The sequence below is a fragment of the Babylonia areolata genome, chromosome 31 (assembly GCF_041734735.1).
Source record: "Babylonia areolata isolate BAREFJ2019XMU chromosome 31, ASM4173473v1, whole genome shotgun sequence".
Lineage (NCBI taxonomy): Eukaryota > Metazoa > Mollusca > Gastropoda > Neogastropoda > Buccinidae > Babylonia > Babylonia areolata.
Window position 1 is genome coordinate 11,751,479 of NC_134906.1, and position 18,987 is coordinate 11,770,465.

General features: G+C 45.6%; 1 protein-coding gene across 1 annotated transcript in view; it reads right to left on the reverse strand.

The window, feature by feature from the left end:
• Nucleotides 1-7,836: 7,836 nt before the first annotated feature.
• LOC143275898 (uncharacterized) overlaps nucleotides 7,837-18,987 on the reverse strand; it is a 58,597-nt gene continuing 47,446 nt past the window's right edge. The window contains exons 21-25 of the mRNA XM_076580223.1: nucleotides 16,877-17,624; nucleotides 14,400-14,695; nucleotides 13,173-13,372; nucleotides 11,375-11,469; nucleotides 7,837-9,554 (exon numbers count right to left, since the gene is read on the reverse strand). Of these exons, the coding sequence (XP_076436338.1) occupies nucleotides 8,440-9,554; nucleotides 11,375-11,469; nucleotides 13,173-13,372; nucleotides 14,400-14,695; nucleotides 16,877-17,624 (2,454 nt within the window). The 3' untranslated portion in view covers nucleotides 7,837-8,439. The remainder of the gene's footprint in view (nucleotides 9,555-11,374; nucleotides 11,470-13,172; nucleotides 13,373-14,399; nucleotides 14,696-16,876; nucleotides 17,625-18,987) is intronic.

Consider the following 18,987-nt stretch of genomic DNA (forward strand, 5'->3'; position numbering starts at 1 on the left):
AGATGGTGGTAGAGAGAGAGAGAGGGTGGGGGCAGAGAGAGAGAGAGAGATGGTGGTAGAGAGAGAGAGGGTGGGGGCGTAGAGAGAGAGAGGGTGGGGGCAGAGAGAGAGAGAGAGATGGTGGTAGAGAGAGAGAGGGTGAGAGAGAGAGAGATGGTGTTAGAGAGAGAGAGAGAGAGAGAGATGGTGGAGAGAGAGAGAGAGGGTGCGGGGAGAGAGAGAGAGAGAGAGATGGGGCCAGAGAGAGAGACAGTGAGAGAGAGAGACACAGAGAAACACACACACACAGAGTTGACAGGTAAAAGTTACGGTTATCGTGTGATCGAATCTGAACAGTGGTTGGTCTTTCTTTGATGTGTTTTAAGTTTTTGTGATCAATTTCAGGGAAATTTGAATTTGATATTTTTGTGTGAGTGTTTTGAAGCCGAGTGGTGTTTTTTTTTTTTTTTTTTTTTTTTTTTTTTTTTTTTTTTTTTTTTTTTCGTCTTATTCTTCTTCTGCGTTCGTGGACTGCAACTCCCACGTTTACTCGCATTAAAAAAAACAACAATTATAATTGTGTACGAGTGGGCTTTTACTTGTATGACTCCCCACCCCCTCTCCGCCACATAGGCAGCCATACTCCGTTTTGGGGAGTGTGTATGTTGGGTATAGTTCTTGTTTCCACAACCCACCAAACACTGACATGGATGACGGAATCTTAAACGTGCGTATTTTGATGTTCTGCTTGCGTATACTACACTCAAAGAGGGGGTTCAGGCACTAGCAGGTCTGCACATCATATTCTTTTGACTTGGGGAAAATCAGGGTTCGAACCGTAAAAGCCTCAGATTGAAAGTCCAACGCTTTAACCACTCGACTGTTGTGCGTCCTTCAGTTTCGAACCCCATGACCCATAGCTCCAGCGTGATCTTTATTTATTCATAAAAAAAAAAAAAAAAAAAATCTTGACCGCGTAGGAAGAGGTATTTATCCTCTGTTTCCCTTGTATTTCTGAGGTATCGGTTACTTTAATCGCATCTTAAAAAGCTGCTTTTCCAAAGGTCACAGAGAGAGAGAGAGAGAGAGAGAGGGAGAGAGAGAGGGAGGAGGGGTAAGGGGTGGGGGGTAGCGAGAGTAGGCCACGGCAACAGTGGATAAGATTTTAGAGAGAGAGAGAGAGAAAAAAGTCTTGTCTGTCAGTCAGACGCGCGCAAGCACCCCCCCCCCCCCCCCCCCCCCCCCCCACACACACACGTTTTATACGAACGCGCGGGCGCACTCACACACATGCGCACACTCAGTCAGACACAGTCATGTTTATATTTTTCCGCGCGCGCACGCGCACACGCACACACACGTTTTACACACACGTACATCAGTACACTAAGCTCTCTCTCTCTCTCTCTCTCTCTCTCTCACGCGCGCGCGCGCGCACACAAACACAATTACACCCCCATTTTGCACACACAACAAAACAACAAACAACAAAACACACACACACAACAAAACAAAACAAAAAACAACAAAAAAAAACAGTCCTACCCGGTCAATCACACATACACACATTATTACACTCACGTTTAACACCCATACTTTCGCACGCACAAACATCCATGTCTTTCAAACACACACACACATACACACGCGCGCGCGCGTCCACGTCTTTCTAACACACACACACACACACACACACACGTCCACGTCTTTCAAACACACACACACACGAACATCCACGTCTTTCGAACACACACAAACACACATCCATGTCTTTCAAACACACACACACACACATCCACGTCTTTCAAACACACACACACACACAAACGTCCACGTCTTACAAACACACACACACACACACAAACATGCACGTCTTTCAAACGCACACACACACATCCATGTCTTTCAAACACACACACACACACACGCATACACAAACATGCACGTCTTTCAAACACACACACGCATACACAAACATGCACGTCTTTCAAACACACACACACACACATACACACACACACGCGCGCGCGCACACACACATACATGCACGTCTTTCAAACACACACACACACACACACACAAACGTCCACGTCTTTCAAACACACACACATACACACACGTCCACATCTTTCTAACACACACACACACACACACGCACACACACACACACACGTCCACGTCTTTCTAACACACACACATAAACATAAACGTCTTTCAAACGCACAACACACACGCTTGTCGTCCTTCAAAACCCTCTGTTGCTTACATAACCTCTCTGTCTGCATTGCCTGTCTGCATTGCAACGTCCCCTCCTTCTGCGCCCCCCCCCCCCCCCCCCCCCCCCCCCCCGCTTTTCTTAATTTTTATTTTTTATCAATCATCATTCTTTTAACCGATGATCCATACTGACGATCACGTGCATGACCTGTGCATTTCAAAGGCCAACAGACTGGGGTTGCAGTTTGACATGCACTTGCCAAGGATGATCACTACCTTCTTTTTTTTTTTTCCCCCTTTATTTATATGTTTGATTTCTGTTGAAACTCTACCAAAATAACCTAGTGGGGCGTCGGGGAGTGGTTGTAAAAAAAAAAAAAAAAAAAAAATCGAAAACACTGAGAAGCATATTTTAATTCACAACGATCATGTTCCCCTGTTGCCAACCGCCTCTCCCCACCTCCACCCCCCAATCCATTTCCCTCACCCACATAGCAGACATGTCGCAAGCGAAAATAAACTTCTGAGAAGATAAAGGTAAAAAAAGAAAGAAAAAAAAAAGTGTTGAGAAAAGTGTTTCCCGCGCAATCTGTGTGTAGTCTTCCTAATAATGTGAATTCAAGAATGAAGAGCAAGCTGCCATGCGAAGCTTTCAGAGGACGTATGCAAATAAGGGGTGGGGGGTGGTGGGGGTGGGGATGGGGGTGTGGGCGTGGAGGTGGGTGGTGGGTGTGGGAATAACAAGTCACGTGACTGGCTATGATGGCAGAACATGAGAGTACAAGCAAGTTGCTTGTGACCCTTTCAATCCCCCCCCCCTCCACGCCCACCTGCCCCCCCCCTCCACGCCCACCTGCCCCCCGCCGCTCAAGCAATCCCTACACACACCATGGAAACACACACACACACACATATGCACGTGCCCACACACACACTATTCTCAACAAACAAGTTTTATTTCTCAATTTTACAACAACAAAAAAGAAGTAATTATTCATTTCTTGTATCATCATGACAGAGGGTAAATCTTAATTCCAACTGTGATGTAAACAATGTCAAAATCTTTTTCTTTTTTTTTGTGTTCAAAACATTTCAGCCTTCTTTTGTGACACTGCCATTGAAGTAAGAAGCCTGCCAAAAATTAAATCGGGAACTGCACAAATATCCATCTCCCCCACTACAGCCATGAAGAATGGTATAGCACTGTTGGTTTGGAAGGCTAACAGAAAATATTCTCCTGTGACTTGCGTCTAGTAAATTCTGTCCAGTATTTTTGTTGGTACCATGAACTATCTTCTAACCACCCCCCCTATCAAGTAAACGCCCACCCCCGTTTTTGGCGGGATAAAAAACAAAAAAAAACACAAAAAACTGAGCACAGTGATAAACGCCCATCCCACACTTTGGAATTAAAAAAAAAAGGAAAGAAAATTAAGAATTAATGATAATTCTGTTTGCTATATATGTGATCGTGCTGCTCAGTTTTCAAATCAGCGCAGAGTTAGATCTAGACATATAGAATAGAAATTAGATCTAGACACATAGAATAGAAACATGTACATGAGGTGTGTTGATATGTCACTGGAAAACTCAAGTGAAAGCATCATGTAACTTCATGATGCAATGTATTGTTTCAGTAGTTAGTGTTTTGTTCTCACTCCCAGCCCAACAAGTGCTGTATTGTGAAACTCATTTATCTAAAATTACGTGGACAGCGCATGCCTTCTTTCAGCCCCTTAGCTAACTGGAGCCAGCGGAAGTGTTCAATCAGCCATTTTGCTACTTGTGTCAGTGCAGCGCGAAGCGGCAACTTCATATCGCTCAGCTGGCTATGATGCCTGCGCTACGGCAAGCTTTCACTTGCTCGCGGCGTTTGTTAAGCCGACATTCCTGTGTTTGTGCCTCCACAGCAAGTTTGCGCAAAGTGTCACCGCACTGTTTTCCTGTTATAACTTTTGTAAATAAACAGTTGACAGATATCAATCAAGACACAACATTTGGCATGTCGTGGGGGTAGGCATAACACGACTTCATCGAAGATACACGGTTACTGTCCAGAAACTACCACCAGTTAGCAGACGACTTCTCAACAGACCGACAGCCGGATACGAGTCTCAGTATGGTGTCTAGTTGGTTTCAGCTTTCCTGGCCAGTGAGCTATCCATCTATTTTTAGATCAGTGGGGTGGGTAAAACTATGGGAATGGGCTCCAACAAAAGGTAAAATACCCAGTAAATGCCCATCCCCAACTTCAGGGTAATTTGTGCAAAGATGGGTGTGGGTTGGCACTCCGAGGAAGGTGGCAGAATGGTAAAGACGCTTATGTACCAATCCAGTATCCGTGAAGGTCTGGCTTCCATTCCTGCTCTCACCCTTTCTCCCAAGTCTGACTGGAAAATCAAACTGTACGTATAGTCATTCAGATGTGAAGATAGACCGTGGTCCCGTGTGCAGCACACATTTGGCGCACTGAAAAAGAACCCCAGGTAACAAAAGGCTGCAATATTCTGCAGAAGAAATCCACTCTGATACTTACATGAATATACATGCATGCACTCAAGACCTGACTAAGCACGTTGGGTTATGCTGCCGGCCAAGCATCTGCCTGGCAGATGTGGTGTAGCGTACATGGATCTGTCCAAACACAGTGACGCCTCCTTGAGAAACTGAAACTTACGAGGAAGTTTACAATGTTGTTCCCTGTTGGTGTGTTTTGTACGAACAGCTTGCAGAATGTTTGCATCAGGAACACACACACGTCTGACATGTCCTCTGGTGATTATGTCCCATAATCCGCTTGAACAACGACCATGCATATCAACAAAGTGTACACATTACATGTACTTGTATGAGGGGGTTAGGGGGTGCATGGGAGGGGTAGTACCTCTAGAGGGGGGGTATGCATACACTGAGACAAACACTGCCAGAAATCAGTACTACACACACACACACACACTACCTGAACTCACCCTTGCCCCCCCCCCACACACGCGCGTGCGCATGCACAAACTTTATTCATGGTTTTCATGAAAAATATGGTTTTTATTCAAAGAGAGAGAAACAAGCACACTTACACCACACACTCAAGCACTAACATGCATACTATCCATCAACTATCATATCCAGGATTGCTGGATCTGATGGCAACGCACACACAAGCCATGTCAATCCTGAATCATCCTCCACTGTATCTATTTCTAACACCTGCCGAGGGTTTGAACCTAGACACTAACATAACAATCCACAGTGGAGTGGTGGCCTTGTGGCTGACACACCCACCTAGGAAGACAAAGAATATGAACACACAGGATCGAATCCACGCTCGCCAGAATTTTCTCCCCCTCCACTAGACTTTGAGTGAACGGTCTGGAAGCTAATCACAAGGACCAGATGATAAACCAAGGCCCCGTGAGTAGTACACACGCTACGAGCACACTTAAAAGAACCCACAACAACATGAGATTTCTCCATGGCAAAATTCTGTAGAAAAATCTACATTGACAGTAAAACGACGGGCGCAATAGCCGAATGGTTAAAGTGTTGGACTTTCAATCTGAGGGTCCCGGGTTCGAATCACGGTGACGGCGCCTGGTGGGTAAAGGGTGGAGATTTTTACGATCTCCCAGGTCAACATATGTGCAGACCTGCTAGTGCCTGAACCCCCTTCGTGTGTATATGCAAGCAGAAGATCAAATACGCACGTTAAAGATCCTGTAATCCATGTCAGCGTTCGGTGGGTTATGGAAACAAGAACATACCCAGCATGCACACCCCTGAAAACGGAGTATGGCTGCCTACATGGCGGGGTAAAAACGGTCATACACGTAAAAGCCCACTCGTGTGAATACGAGTGAATGCAGAACAAGAAGACAGTAAAACAAATATACTTGCAGACAAACAAACAAAAACAAACAAAAAACCCGAAGAAAAAGAGAAAGGTGGTGTTGCACTGTAGAAACATGCTCTCCCAGAGCAGCCTGGATTTCACGTAAGAGGAATCTGCTGTGACACAGAAGTAATAATCAACACAATACAATAACATGACCATAGCACATGCAAACCCCATGGTCACTTAAGAAAATGGAACCCCACTCCATACAACTACTGCCATTTCCAGACAGGAATTAGAAAAAGAAGAAGAAGAAGAAGAAGAAAAACAAAAACAAAAACCGAAAGAAAAAAAAAGGAGCATTCATAAAGTGCTTTCCCTGCGGATCTTAATCCTTTAGTTTAACTCTTCCGCCAATAAGTTTCTGTGTGAAAAGCTCAAGTTTCAATTTTTAATTATCCTTTCACTCCTATTGGAGTATGGAGGATTACTGTAAAATAATCTTTTCATGCCCAGAACAAACATTTCCAAATACACAACAATGTCACATAAAAGTTGAGAAAACACAAATGTCTTTTAACTCCAAAAGTGTAGCTAGGCAACATTTGCAAACCTAATCATCTTACAACTAAAATGACTTTTTTGCCTCCTTTGAGCATATTACAGAAATTAAAAACCAATTTTGGAGACAAATATTTTTTAGGAACATATCTATTTCATAACTGATTATAACTGGGACATTCCATTATAAAATGAAACTCATCCCCAATCACAAACATGTTACAAACCTTACAAATCCGTAACTCTTGCATGCCTTTGTGTCTCCCTGTTTCTATTTCCAGCTTATGATTACTACTTCAAAATCTGAAGAAGCTGATAACGTAATTATCAGGCATTTGACATATATTTTTCTCTACCAAATCCCCAGCCCCAGGTATTTTAGGCTCAACACTCTCAGTCACACGATTCAGTTCGAGTCAAAGCCAGGGATGTCTCTAAGAAGCAGTATTTCTTACCTTTCTGTGTGTTCTGATCAGAGACAGCTTTACGCATCAGTCGCCTTTCATACCTCAGTCACACCAAGGCTTGTGAGGCTAACAGAATCACTGCAGCAGAGCAACACAGACAGGCCAGGAAAAGCAGTGCCAGCAAGTCCCCGACAGCTGCCACCATCCCCTGTCCACACTGCGTCAGAACCTTCCGGGCGCGGGTTAGCCTGATCAGTCGTCTGTGCACCCACAGAGCCCAACCCACCCACTCCCAGGATGACTAGATGGTCCTCGTCGATCCTGACGGACGAACCACACACACCAAGGCTTCATTCACCACTTCTCTCTCTCGTGTATGTACATAAAAATGGACATTTTCAGGACCGCCCGCCCTGTGGCTGAAAAGGTTTTCTTTGGTGTGTCCAAGTACTTGATAAACAAGCACAAACAACCAAAACTGACACTTTTTTTTTTTTTTAAAAAAGGATTAAACACAATGCAGACAAACAGTCACATTTTCAAAAACAAAATAAAACAAAACAAAACAAACAAACTGGTCTTCTTCAGAAAAGGAGAACAAAAGTATGCTTCCCAATTTGGAAAAAATGTCTAAACGTTAAAAAAAAAGAAAAGAAAAAAAAAGGGAGGAATAAGCAGGAATGGTTTACTCTGTCACCATAAAGCCTGCAGTTTACCAATACCAGGCAGTTTCCAGGTAAAAGTGTCCCCCAAAACAAAAGTGTCCATAATCAGCGTCAAAGTCACTTCAACATCGCCCCAACTCACAACCACCCCCCCCACCCCCCCCAACCCCCTTCTCTCCTTCATTAGTTATAAACGATAACGATCAAATGTGAAAACAAACACTTTAACCACATGTCCACACGGTCACCAGTGTGTGTGTGTGTGTGTAACAGGACGTTAAACAGTCACCCTCCTTCTCGCTTCAGAGTCTGCGTCTTCTAAGAGCATTCTGAAAGACATCTTGTTGAGTTCCGACACCTTGTAACGCACCGAATGCAAGGCAGTCCAGGGACTCGGGGAAAGAAGGCGAACGTCTGTGGCCAAGTACTGAACTGAATAAAAGAACAATAAATATTCTACACCTCCTCCAGCAGACTCTTCATTGGGGGAGGGGATTGGGGGGAGAGTTGGGAGGTGTGTGTGTGTGTGTGTGTGTGTGTGTGTGTGTGGACAGAGAATGGGTGACGAGGAGTGCATGTGTATGTGTGTGTTGTTAGAGGGGATGGGGGGAGGGACATGTTGGGTGGAGGGGGTGTTTGTGTGTGTGTGTGTATGAGTGTGTGTGTGTGTGTGTGTGTGTGTAGGTGAGGAAGGTGAAGGAGAGAAGGTGGGGGGGAGGAAGGGAGTATACAGGAGTGGGGTGGGTGGGTGGTGCGGTGTGTATGGAGGGGAGACAACCAACTACTGCTGTCCCCTCCTGGCCGCCAGCAGACTGGCCACAGATGGCTCTTCCTCGTCGTCCGACTCCAGCAACACCACCTGAGGGAAGCCACTCCGGCCCCGTGGCTGTGTCGACACGGCCGTCTGGTCGCTCACTGCCATTTGGCCGTCGGTCAGATCCACCTCCATGCTGGCAGCCTGAAGGGACGACGATGTGGCCTCAGCACTGGATGTTGCTCCCTGCCCTGTCAGGTCGACGACAGTCTGACCCGAGGCAGCGACGGACCTGCTGCTGTGGGAGCTGTCTGGAATGGTCACCACACCAACAATGGCGGACTGGACAGTGCCAGAACTTTCCGGAAAGCTGGTCCCAGAGCTGACAGGCGGAAGAACAGAAATTCCGCATATAGTCGGCAGAACGGACACAGTGACAGCGACCACATCAGAGCGTTCTCCGGTTGAAGAGGCTGTGCCTCCTCCTGCGGCAGACGCAACGGTCTGAGAGTTCGATTCTCCAAGCGCCACTTTGTCCACGATGGACTCCCGCTCCAGCAGCGCCAAGTTGTTCTGCATCTCCGAGGGCAGCTCCTCCACCCAGCCCCCTCTCCTCTCCAGCTCCTTCCTCATGTCATTGTTGTCATCATCGTCGTCCGACACGTACCCCCCAGGGTTCCACTGGCCCAGCTGCGTGCCGTGCTTGCGGAGGGGTCTGTTGTGGTTCTCCACGATGGCGTCGATCATCGCCATGCGCACCGAGTGGTGCAGCCGGCTTGGGCGGACTTTCTGAGTCGTCGGGGCTGCTGCCACCGCCGGGTCCTGGGCACGCTCTGTGCATGGCTTGCGGGGTCCCTCTGAGCGTTTGCGGTTGATGGAGTCCGTGTACGTCTTCCTCTCCGTCACACGGGAGGACTGACGCACCGGCTGCGCGTTGGGGTCGCGTCTCTTGTAGCGCTGCCGCTTCTTTTTCGGGGGTGATGATGAGGGTTCCGATTCCCCATCCTCAGAGCGAGCGGGGTCGTTGGAGGGCCCCGGTTTGGTGCTGCTGTTGTCGTTGTCGTCGTCAGAGTCTGGCTCGTAGGTCACGTGGGGGTTGGGGTCGTTTTCATCCGCCATCAGCTCCTGCACTTGCTTGAGAACTGCGGAGCAGATGGGGGTAGATGGAATTATGATAATTTTTTTAAAATATTATGGAATAATGATGAATTTTCATTTGTTTTCTAGCAGTTTTTTTCAATTTTTTTTTAAACTAAAGCTGGCAGACTGACACTAAGGAAAAGTTGAAGTTGATGTAGAAAGGAAGGGGCACAATCCTCGTGGCAGACTGACCATGCTTACATGCAGTGTGCACAGCAAGCAAACCTATTTACACACACACACACACACACATCCATGTACACACAGTCAAGCGCACACACATACACACACACATATACACACACCATGCATACATACACAAACACATGAACACAAACACACACACCATGTACACACACACACACACACACAAACACCATGCATACACACACATGCAACCACCCATGTTCAAACACGCAAGCATATACACACATGCACACTCACATCCATGTATACACACACACACACACAAGCACACAAACACACACATATGCACACACATACATGCACACACACTATGCACAAACACACTCACTCACACACTACTGCAAACATATTTCAATGGGAAGAAACGTAGAATATCATTCAACTTCAGGAAGAAAAAACAAAATAGAATTCCTAAAAATAAGAGATATATTCTTTACCTTTAACCCATTTCATCCATCATTTCGTCTGGAGAAACGATATCACTTAGTTTTACTGGGGATGAAATATGTTAACCCTTTCGCTGCCAGGAAAATAAGATTTAAGTGAAATCTATTTGCCAGGGTTTTTTCCACAAAAAACGGGTATAAATTTTCAAAAAATTCTGTGCTCTTTGTTATTGGAGAAAGACCCATAAAAGTATATATTTTCTGAAAGGTAAATGAATAAAGAATACAAAACACATGCTGTTTTCCCATTTTATATATTTTTAGTGACATGCTGTTGTTTTGAAATCAGTGTTTTGTTTTTTGTCACATTTTCAACTTGTTCATTACAAACATTAGTCAGGTAATTTGCACAAAAACATATTTTCTGGACAAATGGATATCTGCAAACACAAAATCATACTAGAACAACCACAATATATATATATTTTTTTTTTTAAGAGATAGATACACAATACATTGTGACTTCTCCAAGTGATACGATGGATGTGAGGCCACGCCCCCTCAGTCTGCACCCCCTTCCTCCTCACCCCTCTCACACGGTCACTTGATTCAGTTCTCATCAGACCGCACTGGCTGCGTGCCAAGAATATCGCTCTGCTGCTAATTCGGTCATCTGTCGTCTGCTAACATCTGTACAGCCGGTATCACTCACTGACAGTCGCATCTTGGCCACTCTCTTGATTACTCCCTTTATTTTCTATCAGATCGTCCTATAAATGTTCATCACTATCTTCTTCGAATTTACGCTTCAATTCCTTCTGAGCATCAGCTAAAGAAAGAAATCTTGGTTGATCTAGTTCGTCACGATCGCATGTCTTGAGCACGGCGTCAGTCCGACATTTTGTTGAGCGAGCGAGGAGAGAAGTCAGGCAAACACTTGGACAGTGACCCAACCAAAACGTTCAAATAAAGGACTGCTTCATGACGTAGATGGGGTTTCTAGCTATGAATAGAATCTAGAGAGATTCCCCAGGCTAAAGCTACCACTATTTTTGCCAATGAAGTGAATGCAAACCAGGGAAAAGTCAGAATATTTCGATGACGAGTTATCTCGTCATGCAGGCAGCCTAGGGGTTAAGGGACACAAAAACATACCTGTTCAGCATCAAAGACAAACAGATGATTATTTTCCACCCTGAGGAAAAATATGTCAAAAATAAGAAACTCACTTCTCTTTTCTTCTCGCTTTTGTATCAGCTGTTCTTTCTGTTCTTTGGATTTGTTGGCGTAGCGATAAAACCCCTTGGATTTCAGCATTGGAGGCCTGGAAAAATATGGCCACATGTCAACATGAACAACAAGTTTTCCTTTAAAATAGAACAAAAATTCTCACAAAATCATTCACAAATACATCACTCGTTTACGTCATATCTATGGCATGTGAGATTTTTGTTGTTGTAGCAATAACTGAAAAGGACGAAAGACAGAAAGACGAAGATTTTTTAAAAAGGTATAAGCAAAGGAATGTGAAGTCAATTCTGCTCTACGGATGCGAGACATGGCGGACAACACAGACGATGCAGCAGAAGATTCAGACATTCTTCAATGCCTGTCTGAGGCGCATCTACAAGATCCGATGGCAGGAGAAGATCCGAAACGAAGATCTGTGGGAGCAAGCGGGACAGGAACCAGTGGCCAAGCAGATACTGCGGAGGAAGTGGGGCTGGATCGGACACACCCTCAGGCAGCCAGCGTCCAGCATCACATGCCAAGCCCTGACCTGGAACCCGCAGGGAAAGAGGAAGAGAGGCCGGCCTCGCAACAGCTGGAGGCGAGATACCGAGGCAGAGCTGAAGCAGCAAGGGACCAACTGGACTGGAATGGCCAGAACAGCCCAGAACAGAGTGCGATGGCGAGGGGTCGTCGATGGCCTATGCTCCACCAGGAGCGATGGGCATAATGAATGAATGATGATAAGCAAAGGAAATCACACACACACCCACCCCAGCCTCCTCTTAAAATGAAGTATGGCTGCCGAAACAGCAGGGATAAAAGAGGTGGTACACGTACTACTCCCCTCTTCGACAAAAGTAAACAAGTAAACATGGAAGATGAAGCCCAAGAATGCAGAAGAAGAAGAAGAAGAGGAAGAAGAAGAAGGAGAAGAAGAAAAAGAAGAAGAAAAAGAAAAAAAAAGAAGAAAAAGAAAGAAGAAGAAGAAGAAGAAGAAAGAGAAAAATAAGAAGAAAGATGAAGAAGAAGAAAGAAAGAAAGAAGAAACAATCCATGAAAGGACTCTCAAGACTCTTTTACTGGCTTCAAACGGAAGTGTGGTATGCGAGAGGGGAATCATAATGACGTTCAACTTCCAACCTCTCTCTCATGCTCTCTCTCTTCCCCCAGATCCTTTCTATCTCTCTCTCTCTCATGCTCCCCCCCGCCCCTCTCTCTCTTCCCCCAGATCCCTTCTATCTCTCTCTCTCTCATGCTCCCCCCCGCCCCTCTCTCTCTCTTCCCCCAGATCCCTTCTATCTCTCTCTCTCTCATGCTCTCCCCCCCCCTCTCTTCCCCCAGATCCTTTCTATCTCTCTCTCTCTCATGCTCTCCCCCCCCCTCTCTCTCTTCCCCCAGATCCCTTCTATCTCTCTATCTCATGCTCTCTCTCTCTCTCTCTCTTCCTCCAGAAGAAAAAGAAGAAGAAAGAAGAAGAAAAAGAAGAAAAAAAAAGAAGAAAAAGAAAGAAGAAGAAGAAGAAGAAAGAGAAAAATAAGAAGAAAGAAGAAGAGGAAGAAAGAAAGAAAGAAGAAACAATCCATGAAAGGACTCTCAAGACTCTTTTACTGGCTTCAACCAGAAGTCTGGTATGCGAGAGGGGAATCATAATGACATTCAATTTCCAACCTTTCTACACCTAAAAATCGCAGAAATCGCCCACCTCCCCCTCCATCCCTACCCCCCCCCCCCCCGACCCCCCCAAAAAAAAACAACAACCCAAAAACAAAGGACCACAACCCAACACACACTCACATCTTGCGCACAGTCTGGAAGGAGGGGAATTCATTGTCCCCGGGCTTCTGGATGTGGCTCTGACCCCCAGCCTTGTCCGTGAACTCCTTCCGCTGGAAGGGGGGGTAGATGGCCGACAGCAGGGCTGGCCACGTGAACACCGACAGGAACCGTGACTGGAGGAGCTGGAACTCCTCCGTCTTCCGTATGGATTCCAGCACCTGTGGAAGATTATAGTAATAATAATAATAACAATAATGATGATAATTGTAGTAGTAACTATAATAATACTAACAACGCTGACAGAAATCGATACGGGAGACGATGGAACTCTTTCATCTTCCGTACGGAGTCCAGCACGTGTGGAAGATTATAGTAATGATAATAATACCGATGATAACAAAAGTAATAACTGTAATAATAATAACAACTCCGACAGGAACCGCAACTGGAGGAGCTGGAACTCCTCCGTCTTCCGTATGGATTCCAGCACCTGTGGAAGATTATAGTAATAATAATAATAATAATTATGATAATTGTAGTAGTAACTATAATAATAACTATAATAATACTAACAACGCTGACAGAAATCGATACGGGAGACGATGGAACTCTTTCGTCTTCCGTACGGAGTCCAGCACCTGTGGAAGATTATAGTAATGATAATAATACTGATGATAACTACAGTAATAACTGTAATAATAATAACAACTCCGACAGGAACCGCAACTGGAGGAGCTGGAACTCTTCCGTCTTCCGTATGGAGTACAGCACCTGTGGAAGATTATAGTAATAATAATAATAACAATAATTATGATAATTGTAGTAATAACTATAATAACAACACTGACAAAATCGATACGGGAGACGATGGAACTCTTCCATCTTCCGTATGGAGTACAGCACCTGTGGAAGATTACAGTAATAAAAATAATAATACCAATAACAATAATACCAATTATAATAACTATAATAAAAATAACAACAGCATTAATAATGATATTCATGATAACAATCATCACCATCATAATCATCTTCACACAAAACATGCTCAACTGCGCTGTGCTGTGTGAAAACGAACTGAAATTTAAAACATGCATTTAACGGAAAAAAAACCCCAAAACTTACATGCATTAACTCTTCACAGACATCCAGCCATGCATTCAAATCTGAAACAGATTATTACTTAAAAAAAACAACAAAAAAAACAACAACATTATAAACAAACGAACAAACAAACAAACGCACCTTGAAATCGAACGTCTTGGAGTCCCCCGAGGCATCCGTGTGGGAGGTCGCCGAGGGGTCGGGGTCAGGGGCAGGGGCAGGGGCAGCAAGAGTGGGCGACTCCTCTGCGGTGGCCGCCTTCCTCCTCTTGCGCTGGCTGGGCTGGGTGAAGTTGGTCTCCTGGCTGACCCGGTTCATCATGCGCGACAGGTCGATGGTGCCGCGGTTCATCTCCTGCACCTTGTTGCCTGCCTGGATCAGCCGCGCCACCTGCTGGTCCTTCTTGGTCAGGTAGTACGGCATGTTGTAGAAGTCCCCTGGTGAAAAGACAAAACGAATATAAATAGCACAGAAATGTTGAAAATCCCCTGGCAGAATAGAGAAATAAATAAAATAGTATGGCATGTTGTAGAAGTCCCCTGGTGAAATGATAAAATGAATATAAATTGCACAGAAATGTAGAAAATCCCCTAGCAGAATAGAGAAACAAATAAAATAGTATGGCATGTTGTAGAAGTCCCCTGGTGAAAAGACAAAACGAATATAAATTGCACAGAAATGTAAAAAATCCCTTCGCAGAATGAAAATAAATAAAATAGTATGGCATGTCGTAAAAGTCCCCTGGTGAAAAGACAAAATGAATCAAGTAGTACGGCATGTTGTAGAAGTCCCATGGTGAAAAGATACATGGTACAGCATGTTGTAGAAGTTTCCTGGTGAAAAGACAAAATGAATAAAGTAGTACAAAGTAGTTTTAATTGTTGTGGAAATCCCCTTGTGAAAAGACAAAATGAATTAAGTCATACAGCATGTTGTACAAGTCCCCTAGTGGAAAGACAAAATGAGTCAAGCAGTACAAAGTAGCGTCATCACATTTAAATTTCATACCCCCCACCCCCACTTTTTTGTCTATCAATATTTGTACAAATCTCAGGATTGAAAGACATCCAGGGCTTTTCAAAAGGTGATGCCAATAAACGATCGCAAAACGACCTGTTTTTCTTATTACGTGTGTGTGTGTGTATGTGTGTGTGTGCGTGTGTGCGCGCGCACATGCGCGCCACTGTGGGAGCGGTTTTTTGTTTGTTTGTTCATTTCTATGTGCTTGACCATTTTTACCCACCGTCAATGCAATCATGCTCCATTTTCAGGGGTGTGAAAGCTGGCTATATGTTTCCATAATCCAACGAACACTGACACTGTATTATGGGATCTTTAAATCCTGGGGACTTTCAATCCCAGGGTCCTGGGTTTGAATCCGTGCAGTGTCTGGTGGGTTAAAGGGTGGATATTTTCCTATCTCCACAATCCCTGCCAAGTCTGGTTGGTGTTACGGGTGGATGTTTTCCTATCTTCCCAATCCCTGCCATGTGTGGTTGGTGTTACGGGTGGATATTTTCCTATCCTGCCATGTCTGGTTGGTGTTAAGGGTGGATATTTTCCTATCTCCCCAATCCCTGCCAAGACTGGTTGGTGTTACGGGTGGATATTTTCCTATCTCCACAATCCCTGCCACGACTGGTTGGTGTTACGGGTGGATATTTTCCTATCTCCCCAATCCCTGCCCTGGGTGGTTGGTGTTAAGGGTGGATATTTTCCTATCTCCCCAATCCCTGCCCTGGGTGGTTGGTGTTAAGGGTGGATATTTTCCTATCTCCCCAATCCCTGCCCTGGGTGGTTGGTGTTAAGGGTGGATATTTTCCCATCTCCCCAATCCCTGCCCTGGGTGGTTGGTGTTAAGGGTGGATATTTTCCTATCTCCCCAATCCCTGCCATGTGTGGGTGGTGTTAAGGGTGGATATTTTCCTATCTCCCCAATCCCTGCCATGTGTGGGTGGTGTTAAGGGTGGATATTTTCCTATCTCCCCAATCCCTGCCATGTCTGGTTGGTGTTAAGGGTGGATATTTCCCTATCTCCCCAATCCCTGCCCTGGGTGGTTGGTGTTACGGGTGGATATTTTCCTATCTCCACAATCCCTGCCATGTCTGGTTGGTGTTACGGGTGGATATTTTCCTATCTCCCCAATCCCTGCCATGTGTGGTTGGTGTTAAGGGTGGATATTTTCCTATCTCCCCAACCCCTGCCATGTGTGGTTGGTGTTACGGGTGGATATTTTCCTATCTCCCCAATCCCTGCCATGTCTGGTTGGTGTTACGGGTGGATATTTCCCTATCTCCCAGGTCAACGGGCAGTCCAGCAAGTGCCTGAAATCTATTCAGGTGTAAGCACATACAGATTATCGACTACATACGTAAAAGATCCCATGATCCTATGTCTGTGTTTGGTAGGTTATGGAAACACGAACATAGCCAGCATGCACATCCATGAAAACAAAGTAAAGCTGCCTATAACAGTAAATGGCAGGGATAACAACAGCCATGTACATAACAGCCTACACACTGGTATGGCTGAAGATGGAAGTCACAGCCTATAACAAAAAAAAAAAAAAAAAAAAAAAAGGAGGAGCAGACAAGCCAGATTATTGCATTCAACGTACCTGCTTTCTTGATCAGCCCCAGTCGTTTCAGCAGCAGGTTCTTGAAGCTCTGAACGGTGTTGGAGGTGGGTGGAAGGTTGGGCAAATGCCGAGGAGGAGGAGGAGGAGGGGCAGGGCGAGGGGGGGCTCCGTGGGAACCCTGGCGACCCCCACCCTCCCCATCACTGACCACCACCACTGCTTCTCTGCGGAGATCAGGCTCGGCCTCCGCCACCTCCCGACTCTCCCGCGCTATGGCTTCCTCGATGGCTTCCTGGATTTTGGCGTGAACCAGACTCATCCCCTGACCAATCGCGGGCCTGTTTGACCGTTCAGAGGCTGCTGTGGAAGAGGAAGATGGGCGGCTGGAGCTGACTTCTACGGACGCAGCAGGGGGCGGGGCCTGTTCCGCAGCGGACACGCCTTCCGACAGCTGGTCGTCCACAGGGATGTCCTGCTCCTGGGCCAGCCACTCCAGCAACTCGTAATCTTTCTGCTTCTGCCACCCGGAGAACCCAGTTGAGCCGGAGGGCAGCCCCGTCAGGCTGAAGGGGTTGTCATCGGCAGGGTTCTCGTTTCCAGCTTTCTGCTTCTCGTGCCTGCGGCGGCTCCGTCGGAGAGGCTTGGAGTCGTTGTCGTTGTCGTCAGAGGGTCCTGGCTGTTCCTGGTCGCGGTCCTGTTGGAGGCGCTGCTGCTGCAGGGTGTGGAACAGCTGGGGGAACTGCCTGCGCCCCGCCCTCAGCAGCTGGGCGTGGTCTGCTCCCAGAGACTGCACACCGTGAAGGGAAGTGTCAGCTTCCGTTTGATGGGCACAATAGCTGAGTGGGTTAAAGCGTTGGACTTTTAATCTAAACGTCCTGGGTTCAAATCTCCGTAACGGTGCCCGGTGGGTAAAGGTTGGTTATTTTTCCTACCTCCCAGGTCAACATATGTGCAGACCTACTTGTGCCTGAACCACCTTCTTGTGTATACGCAAGAAGATGATCAAATACGCACGTTAAAGATCCTGTAATCCATGTCAGCGCTCGGCGGGTTATGGAAACAAGAACATATCCAGCATGCACACCCCTGAAAACGGAGTATGGCTGCCTACATGGCGGGGTAAAAACAGTCATACACGAAAAAAACCCACTCGTGTACATCCTAGTGTACGTGGGAGTTGCAGCCGACGAACGAAGAAGAAGAAGAAGAAGATTCTGTTTCTCAAGAAGGTGGACAAATCCACACGACACCACATCTGCTCAGCAGAGGCCTGACCAACAGCACAAACCCAACGAACTTAATCCTTGAGCGCTTGCATCTGAAACTGCGTATCTATCAGAGTGGATTTCTTCCACAGAATTTTGATAAAGAGGACAACACATATGTTTGTCTTGGGTTCTTGAGATGAAGGTGGCAGACTGGTTAAGATGTTTACCTGCCAATACAGTGTCCATGAGAGTCTGGGTTCGATTCCTCCTCTTGCCCTTTCTCCCAAGTTTGACAGGGAAATCAGACTAAGCGTCTAGTCATTCGGATGAGACGATAAACTCGGTTCCCATGTGCAGCATGCACTTGGCACACTGAAAAAAGAACCCACAGCAATAAAAGTGTTGTCCACTGGTGAAATTCTGGAGAAGAAATCCACTCTGATAGGTACACAAATGTATACGCATGCAGCCAAGGCCTAAAAAGTGTGCTGGGTTATGCTGCTGTCAGGCATCTGCCCTAGCAGATGTGGTGAAGTGTCCAAACTCTGCGATGCCTCCTTGAGAAACTGAATGCTAACGTCCATATTCTAAATATATTTCTGTTTAATAATTACGATGTAATAATTAATTGCAATGTTTTTAAAAGCGAATATGTGAAATGCTTTTATTTGAGAACATATGTTTATTACTCTTGTTTAATCAAGTTATCCGCGTGTGTGTGGTGTGTGGTGGTGGGGGGGGGGGGGGGGGTGGTGGTGCTGATTATGTGGTTGTGGTTTTCCGCAATTCATCTTTATTCTTATCTGTCTATTATAATCAATGTGCAGTATAGTAGGCTATGTTTATAATTATATTCAAATAATGTTTCTTAATTCTTTCTGTTTAAAGATTAAGAATACTAGTTATTACCTGCAGTGTGTGGATGTATGTATGAAACGATGT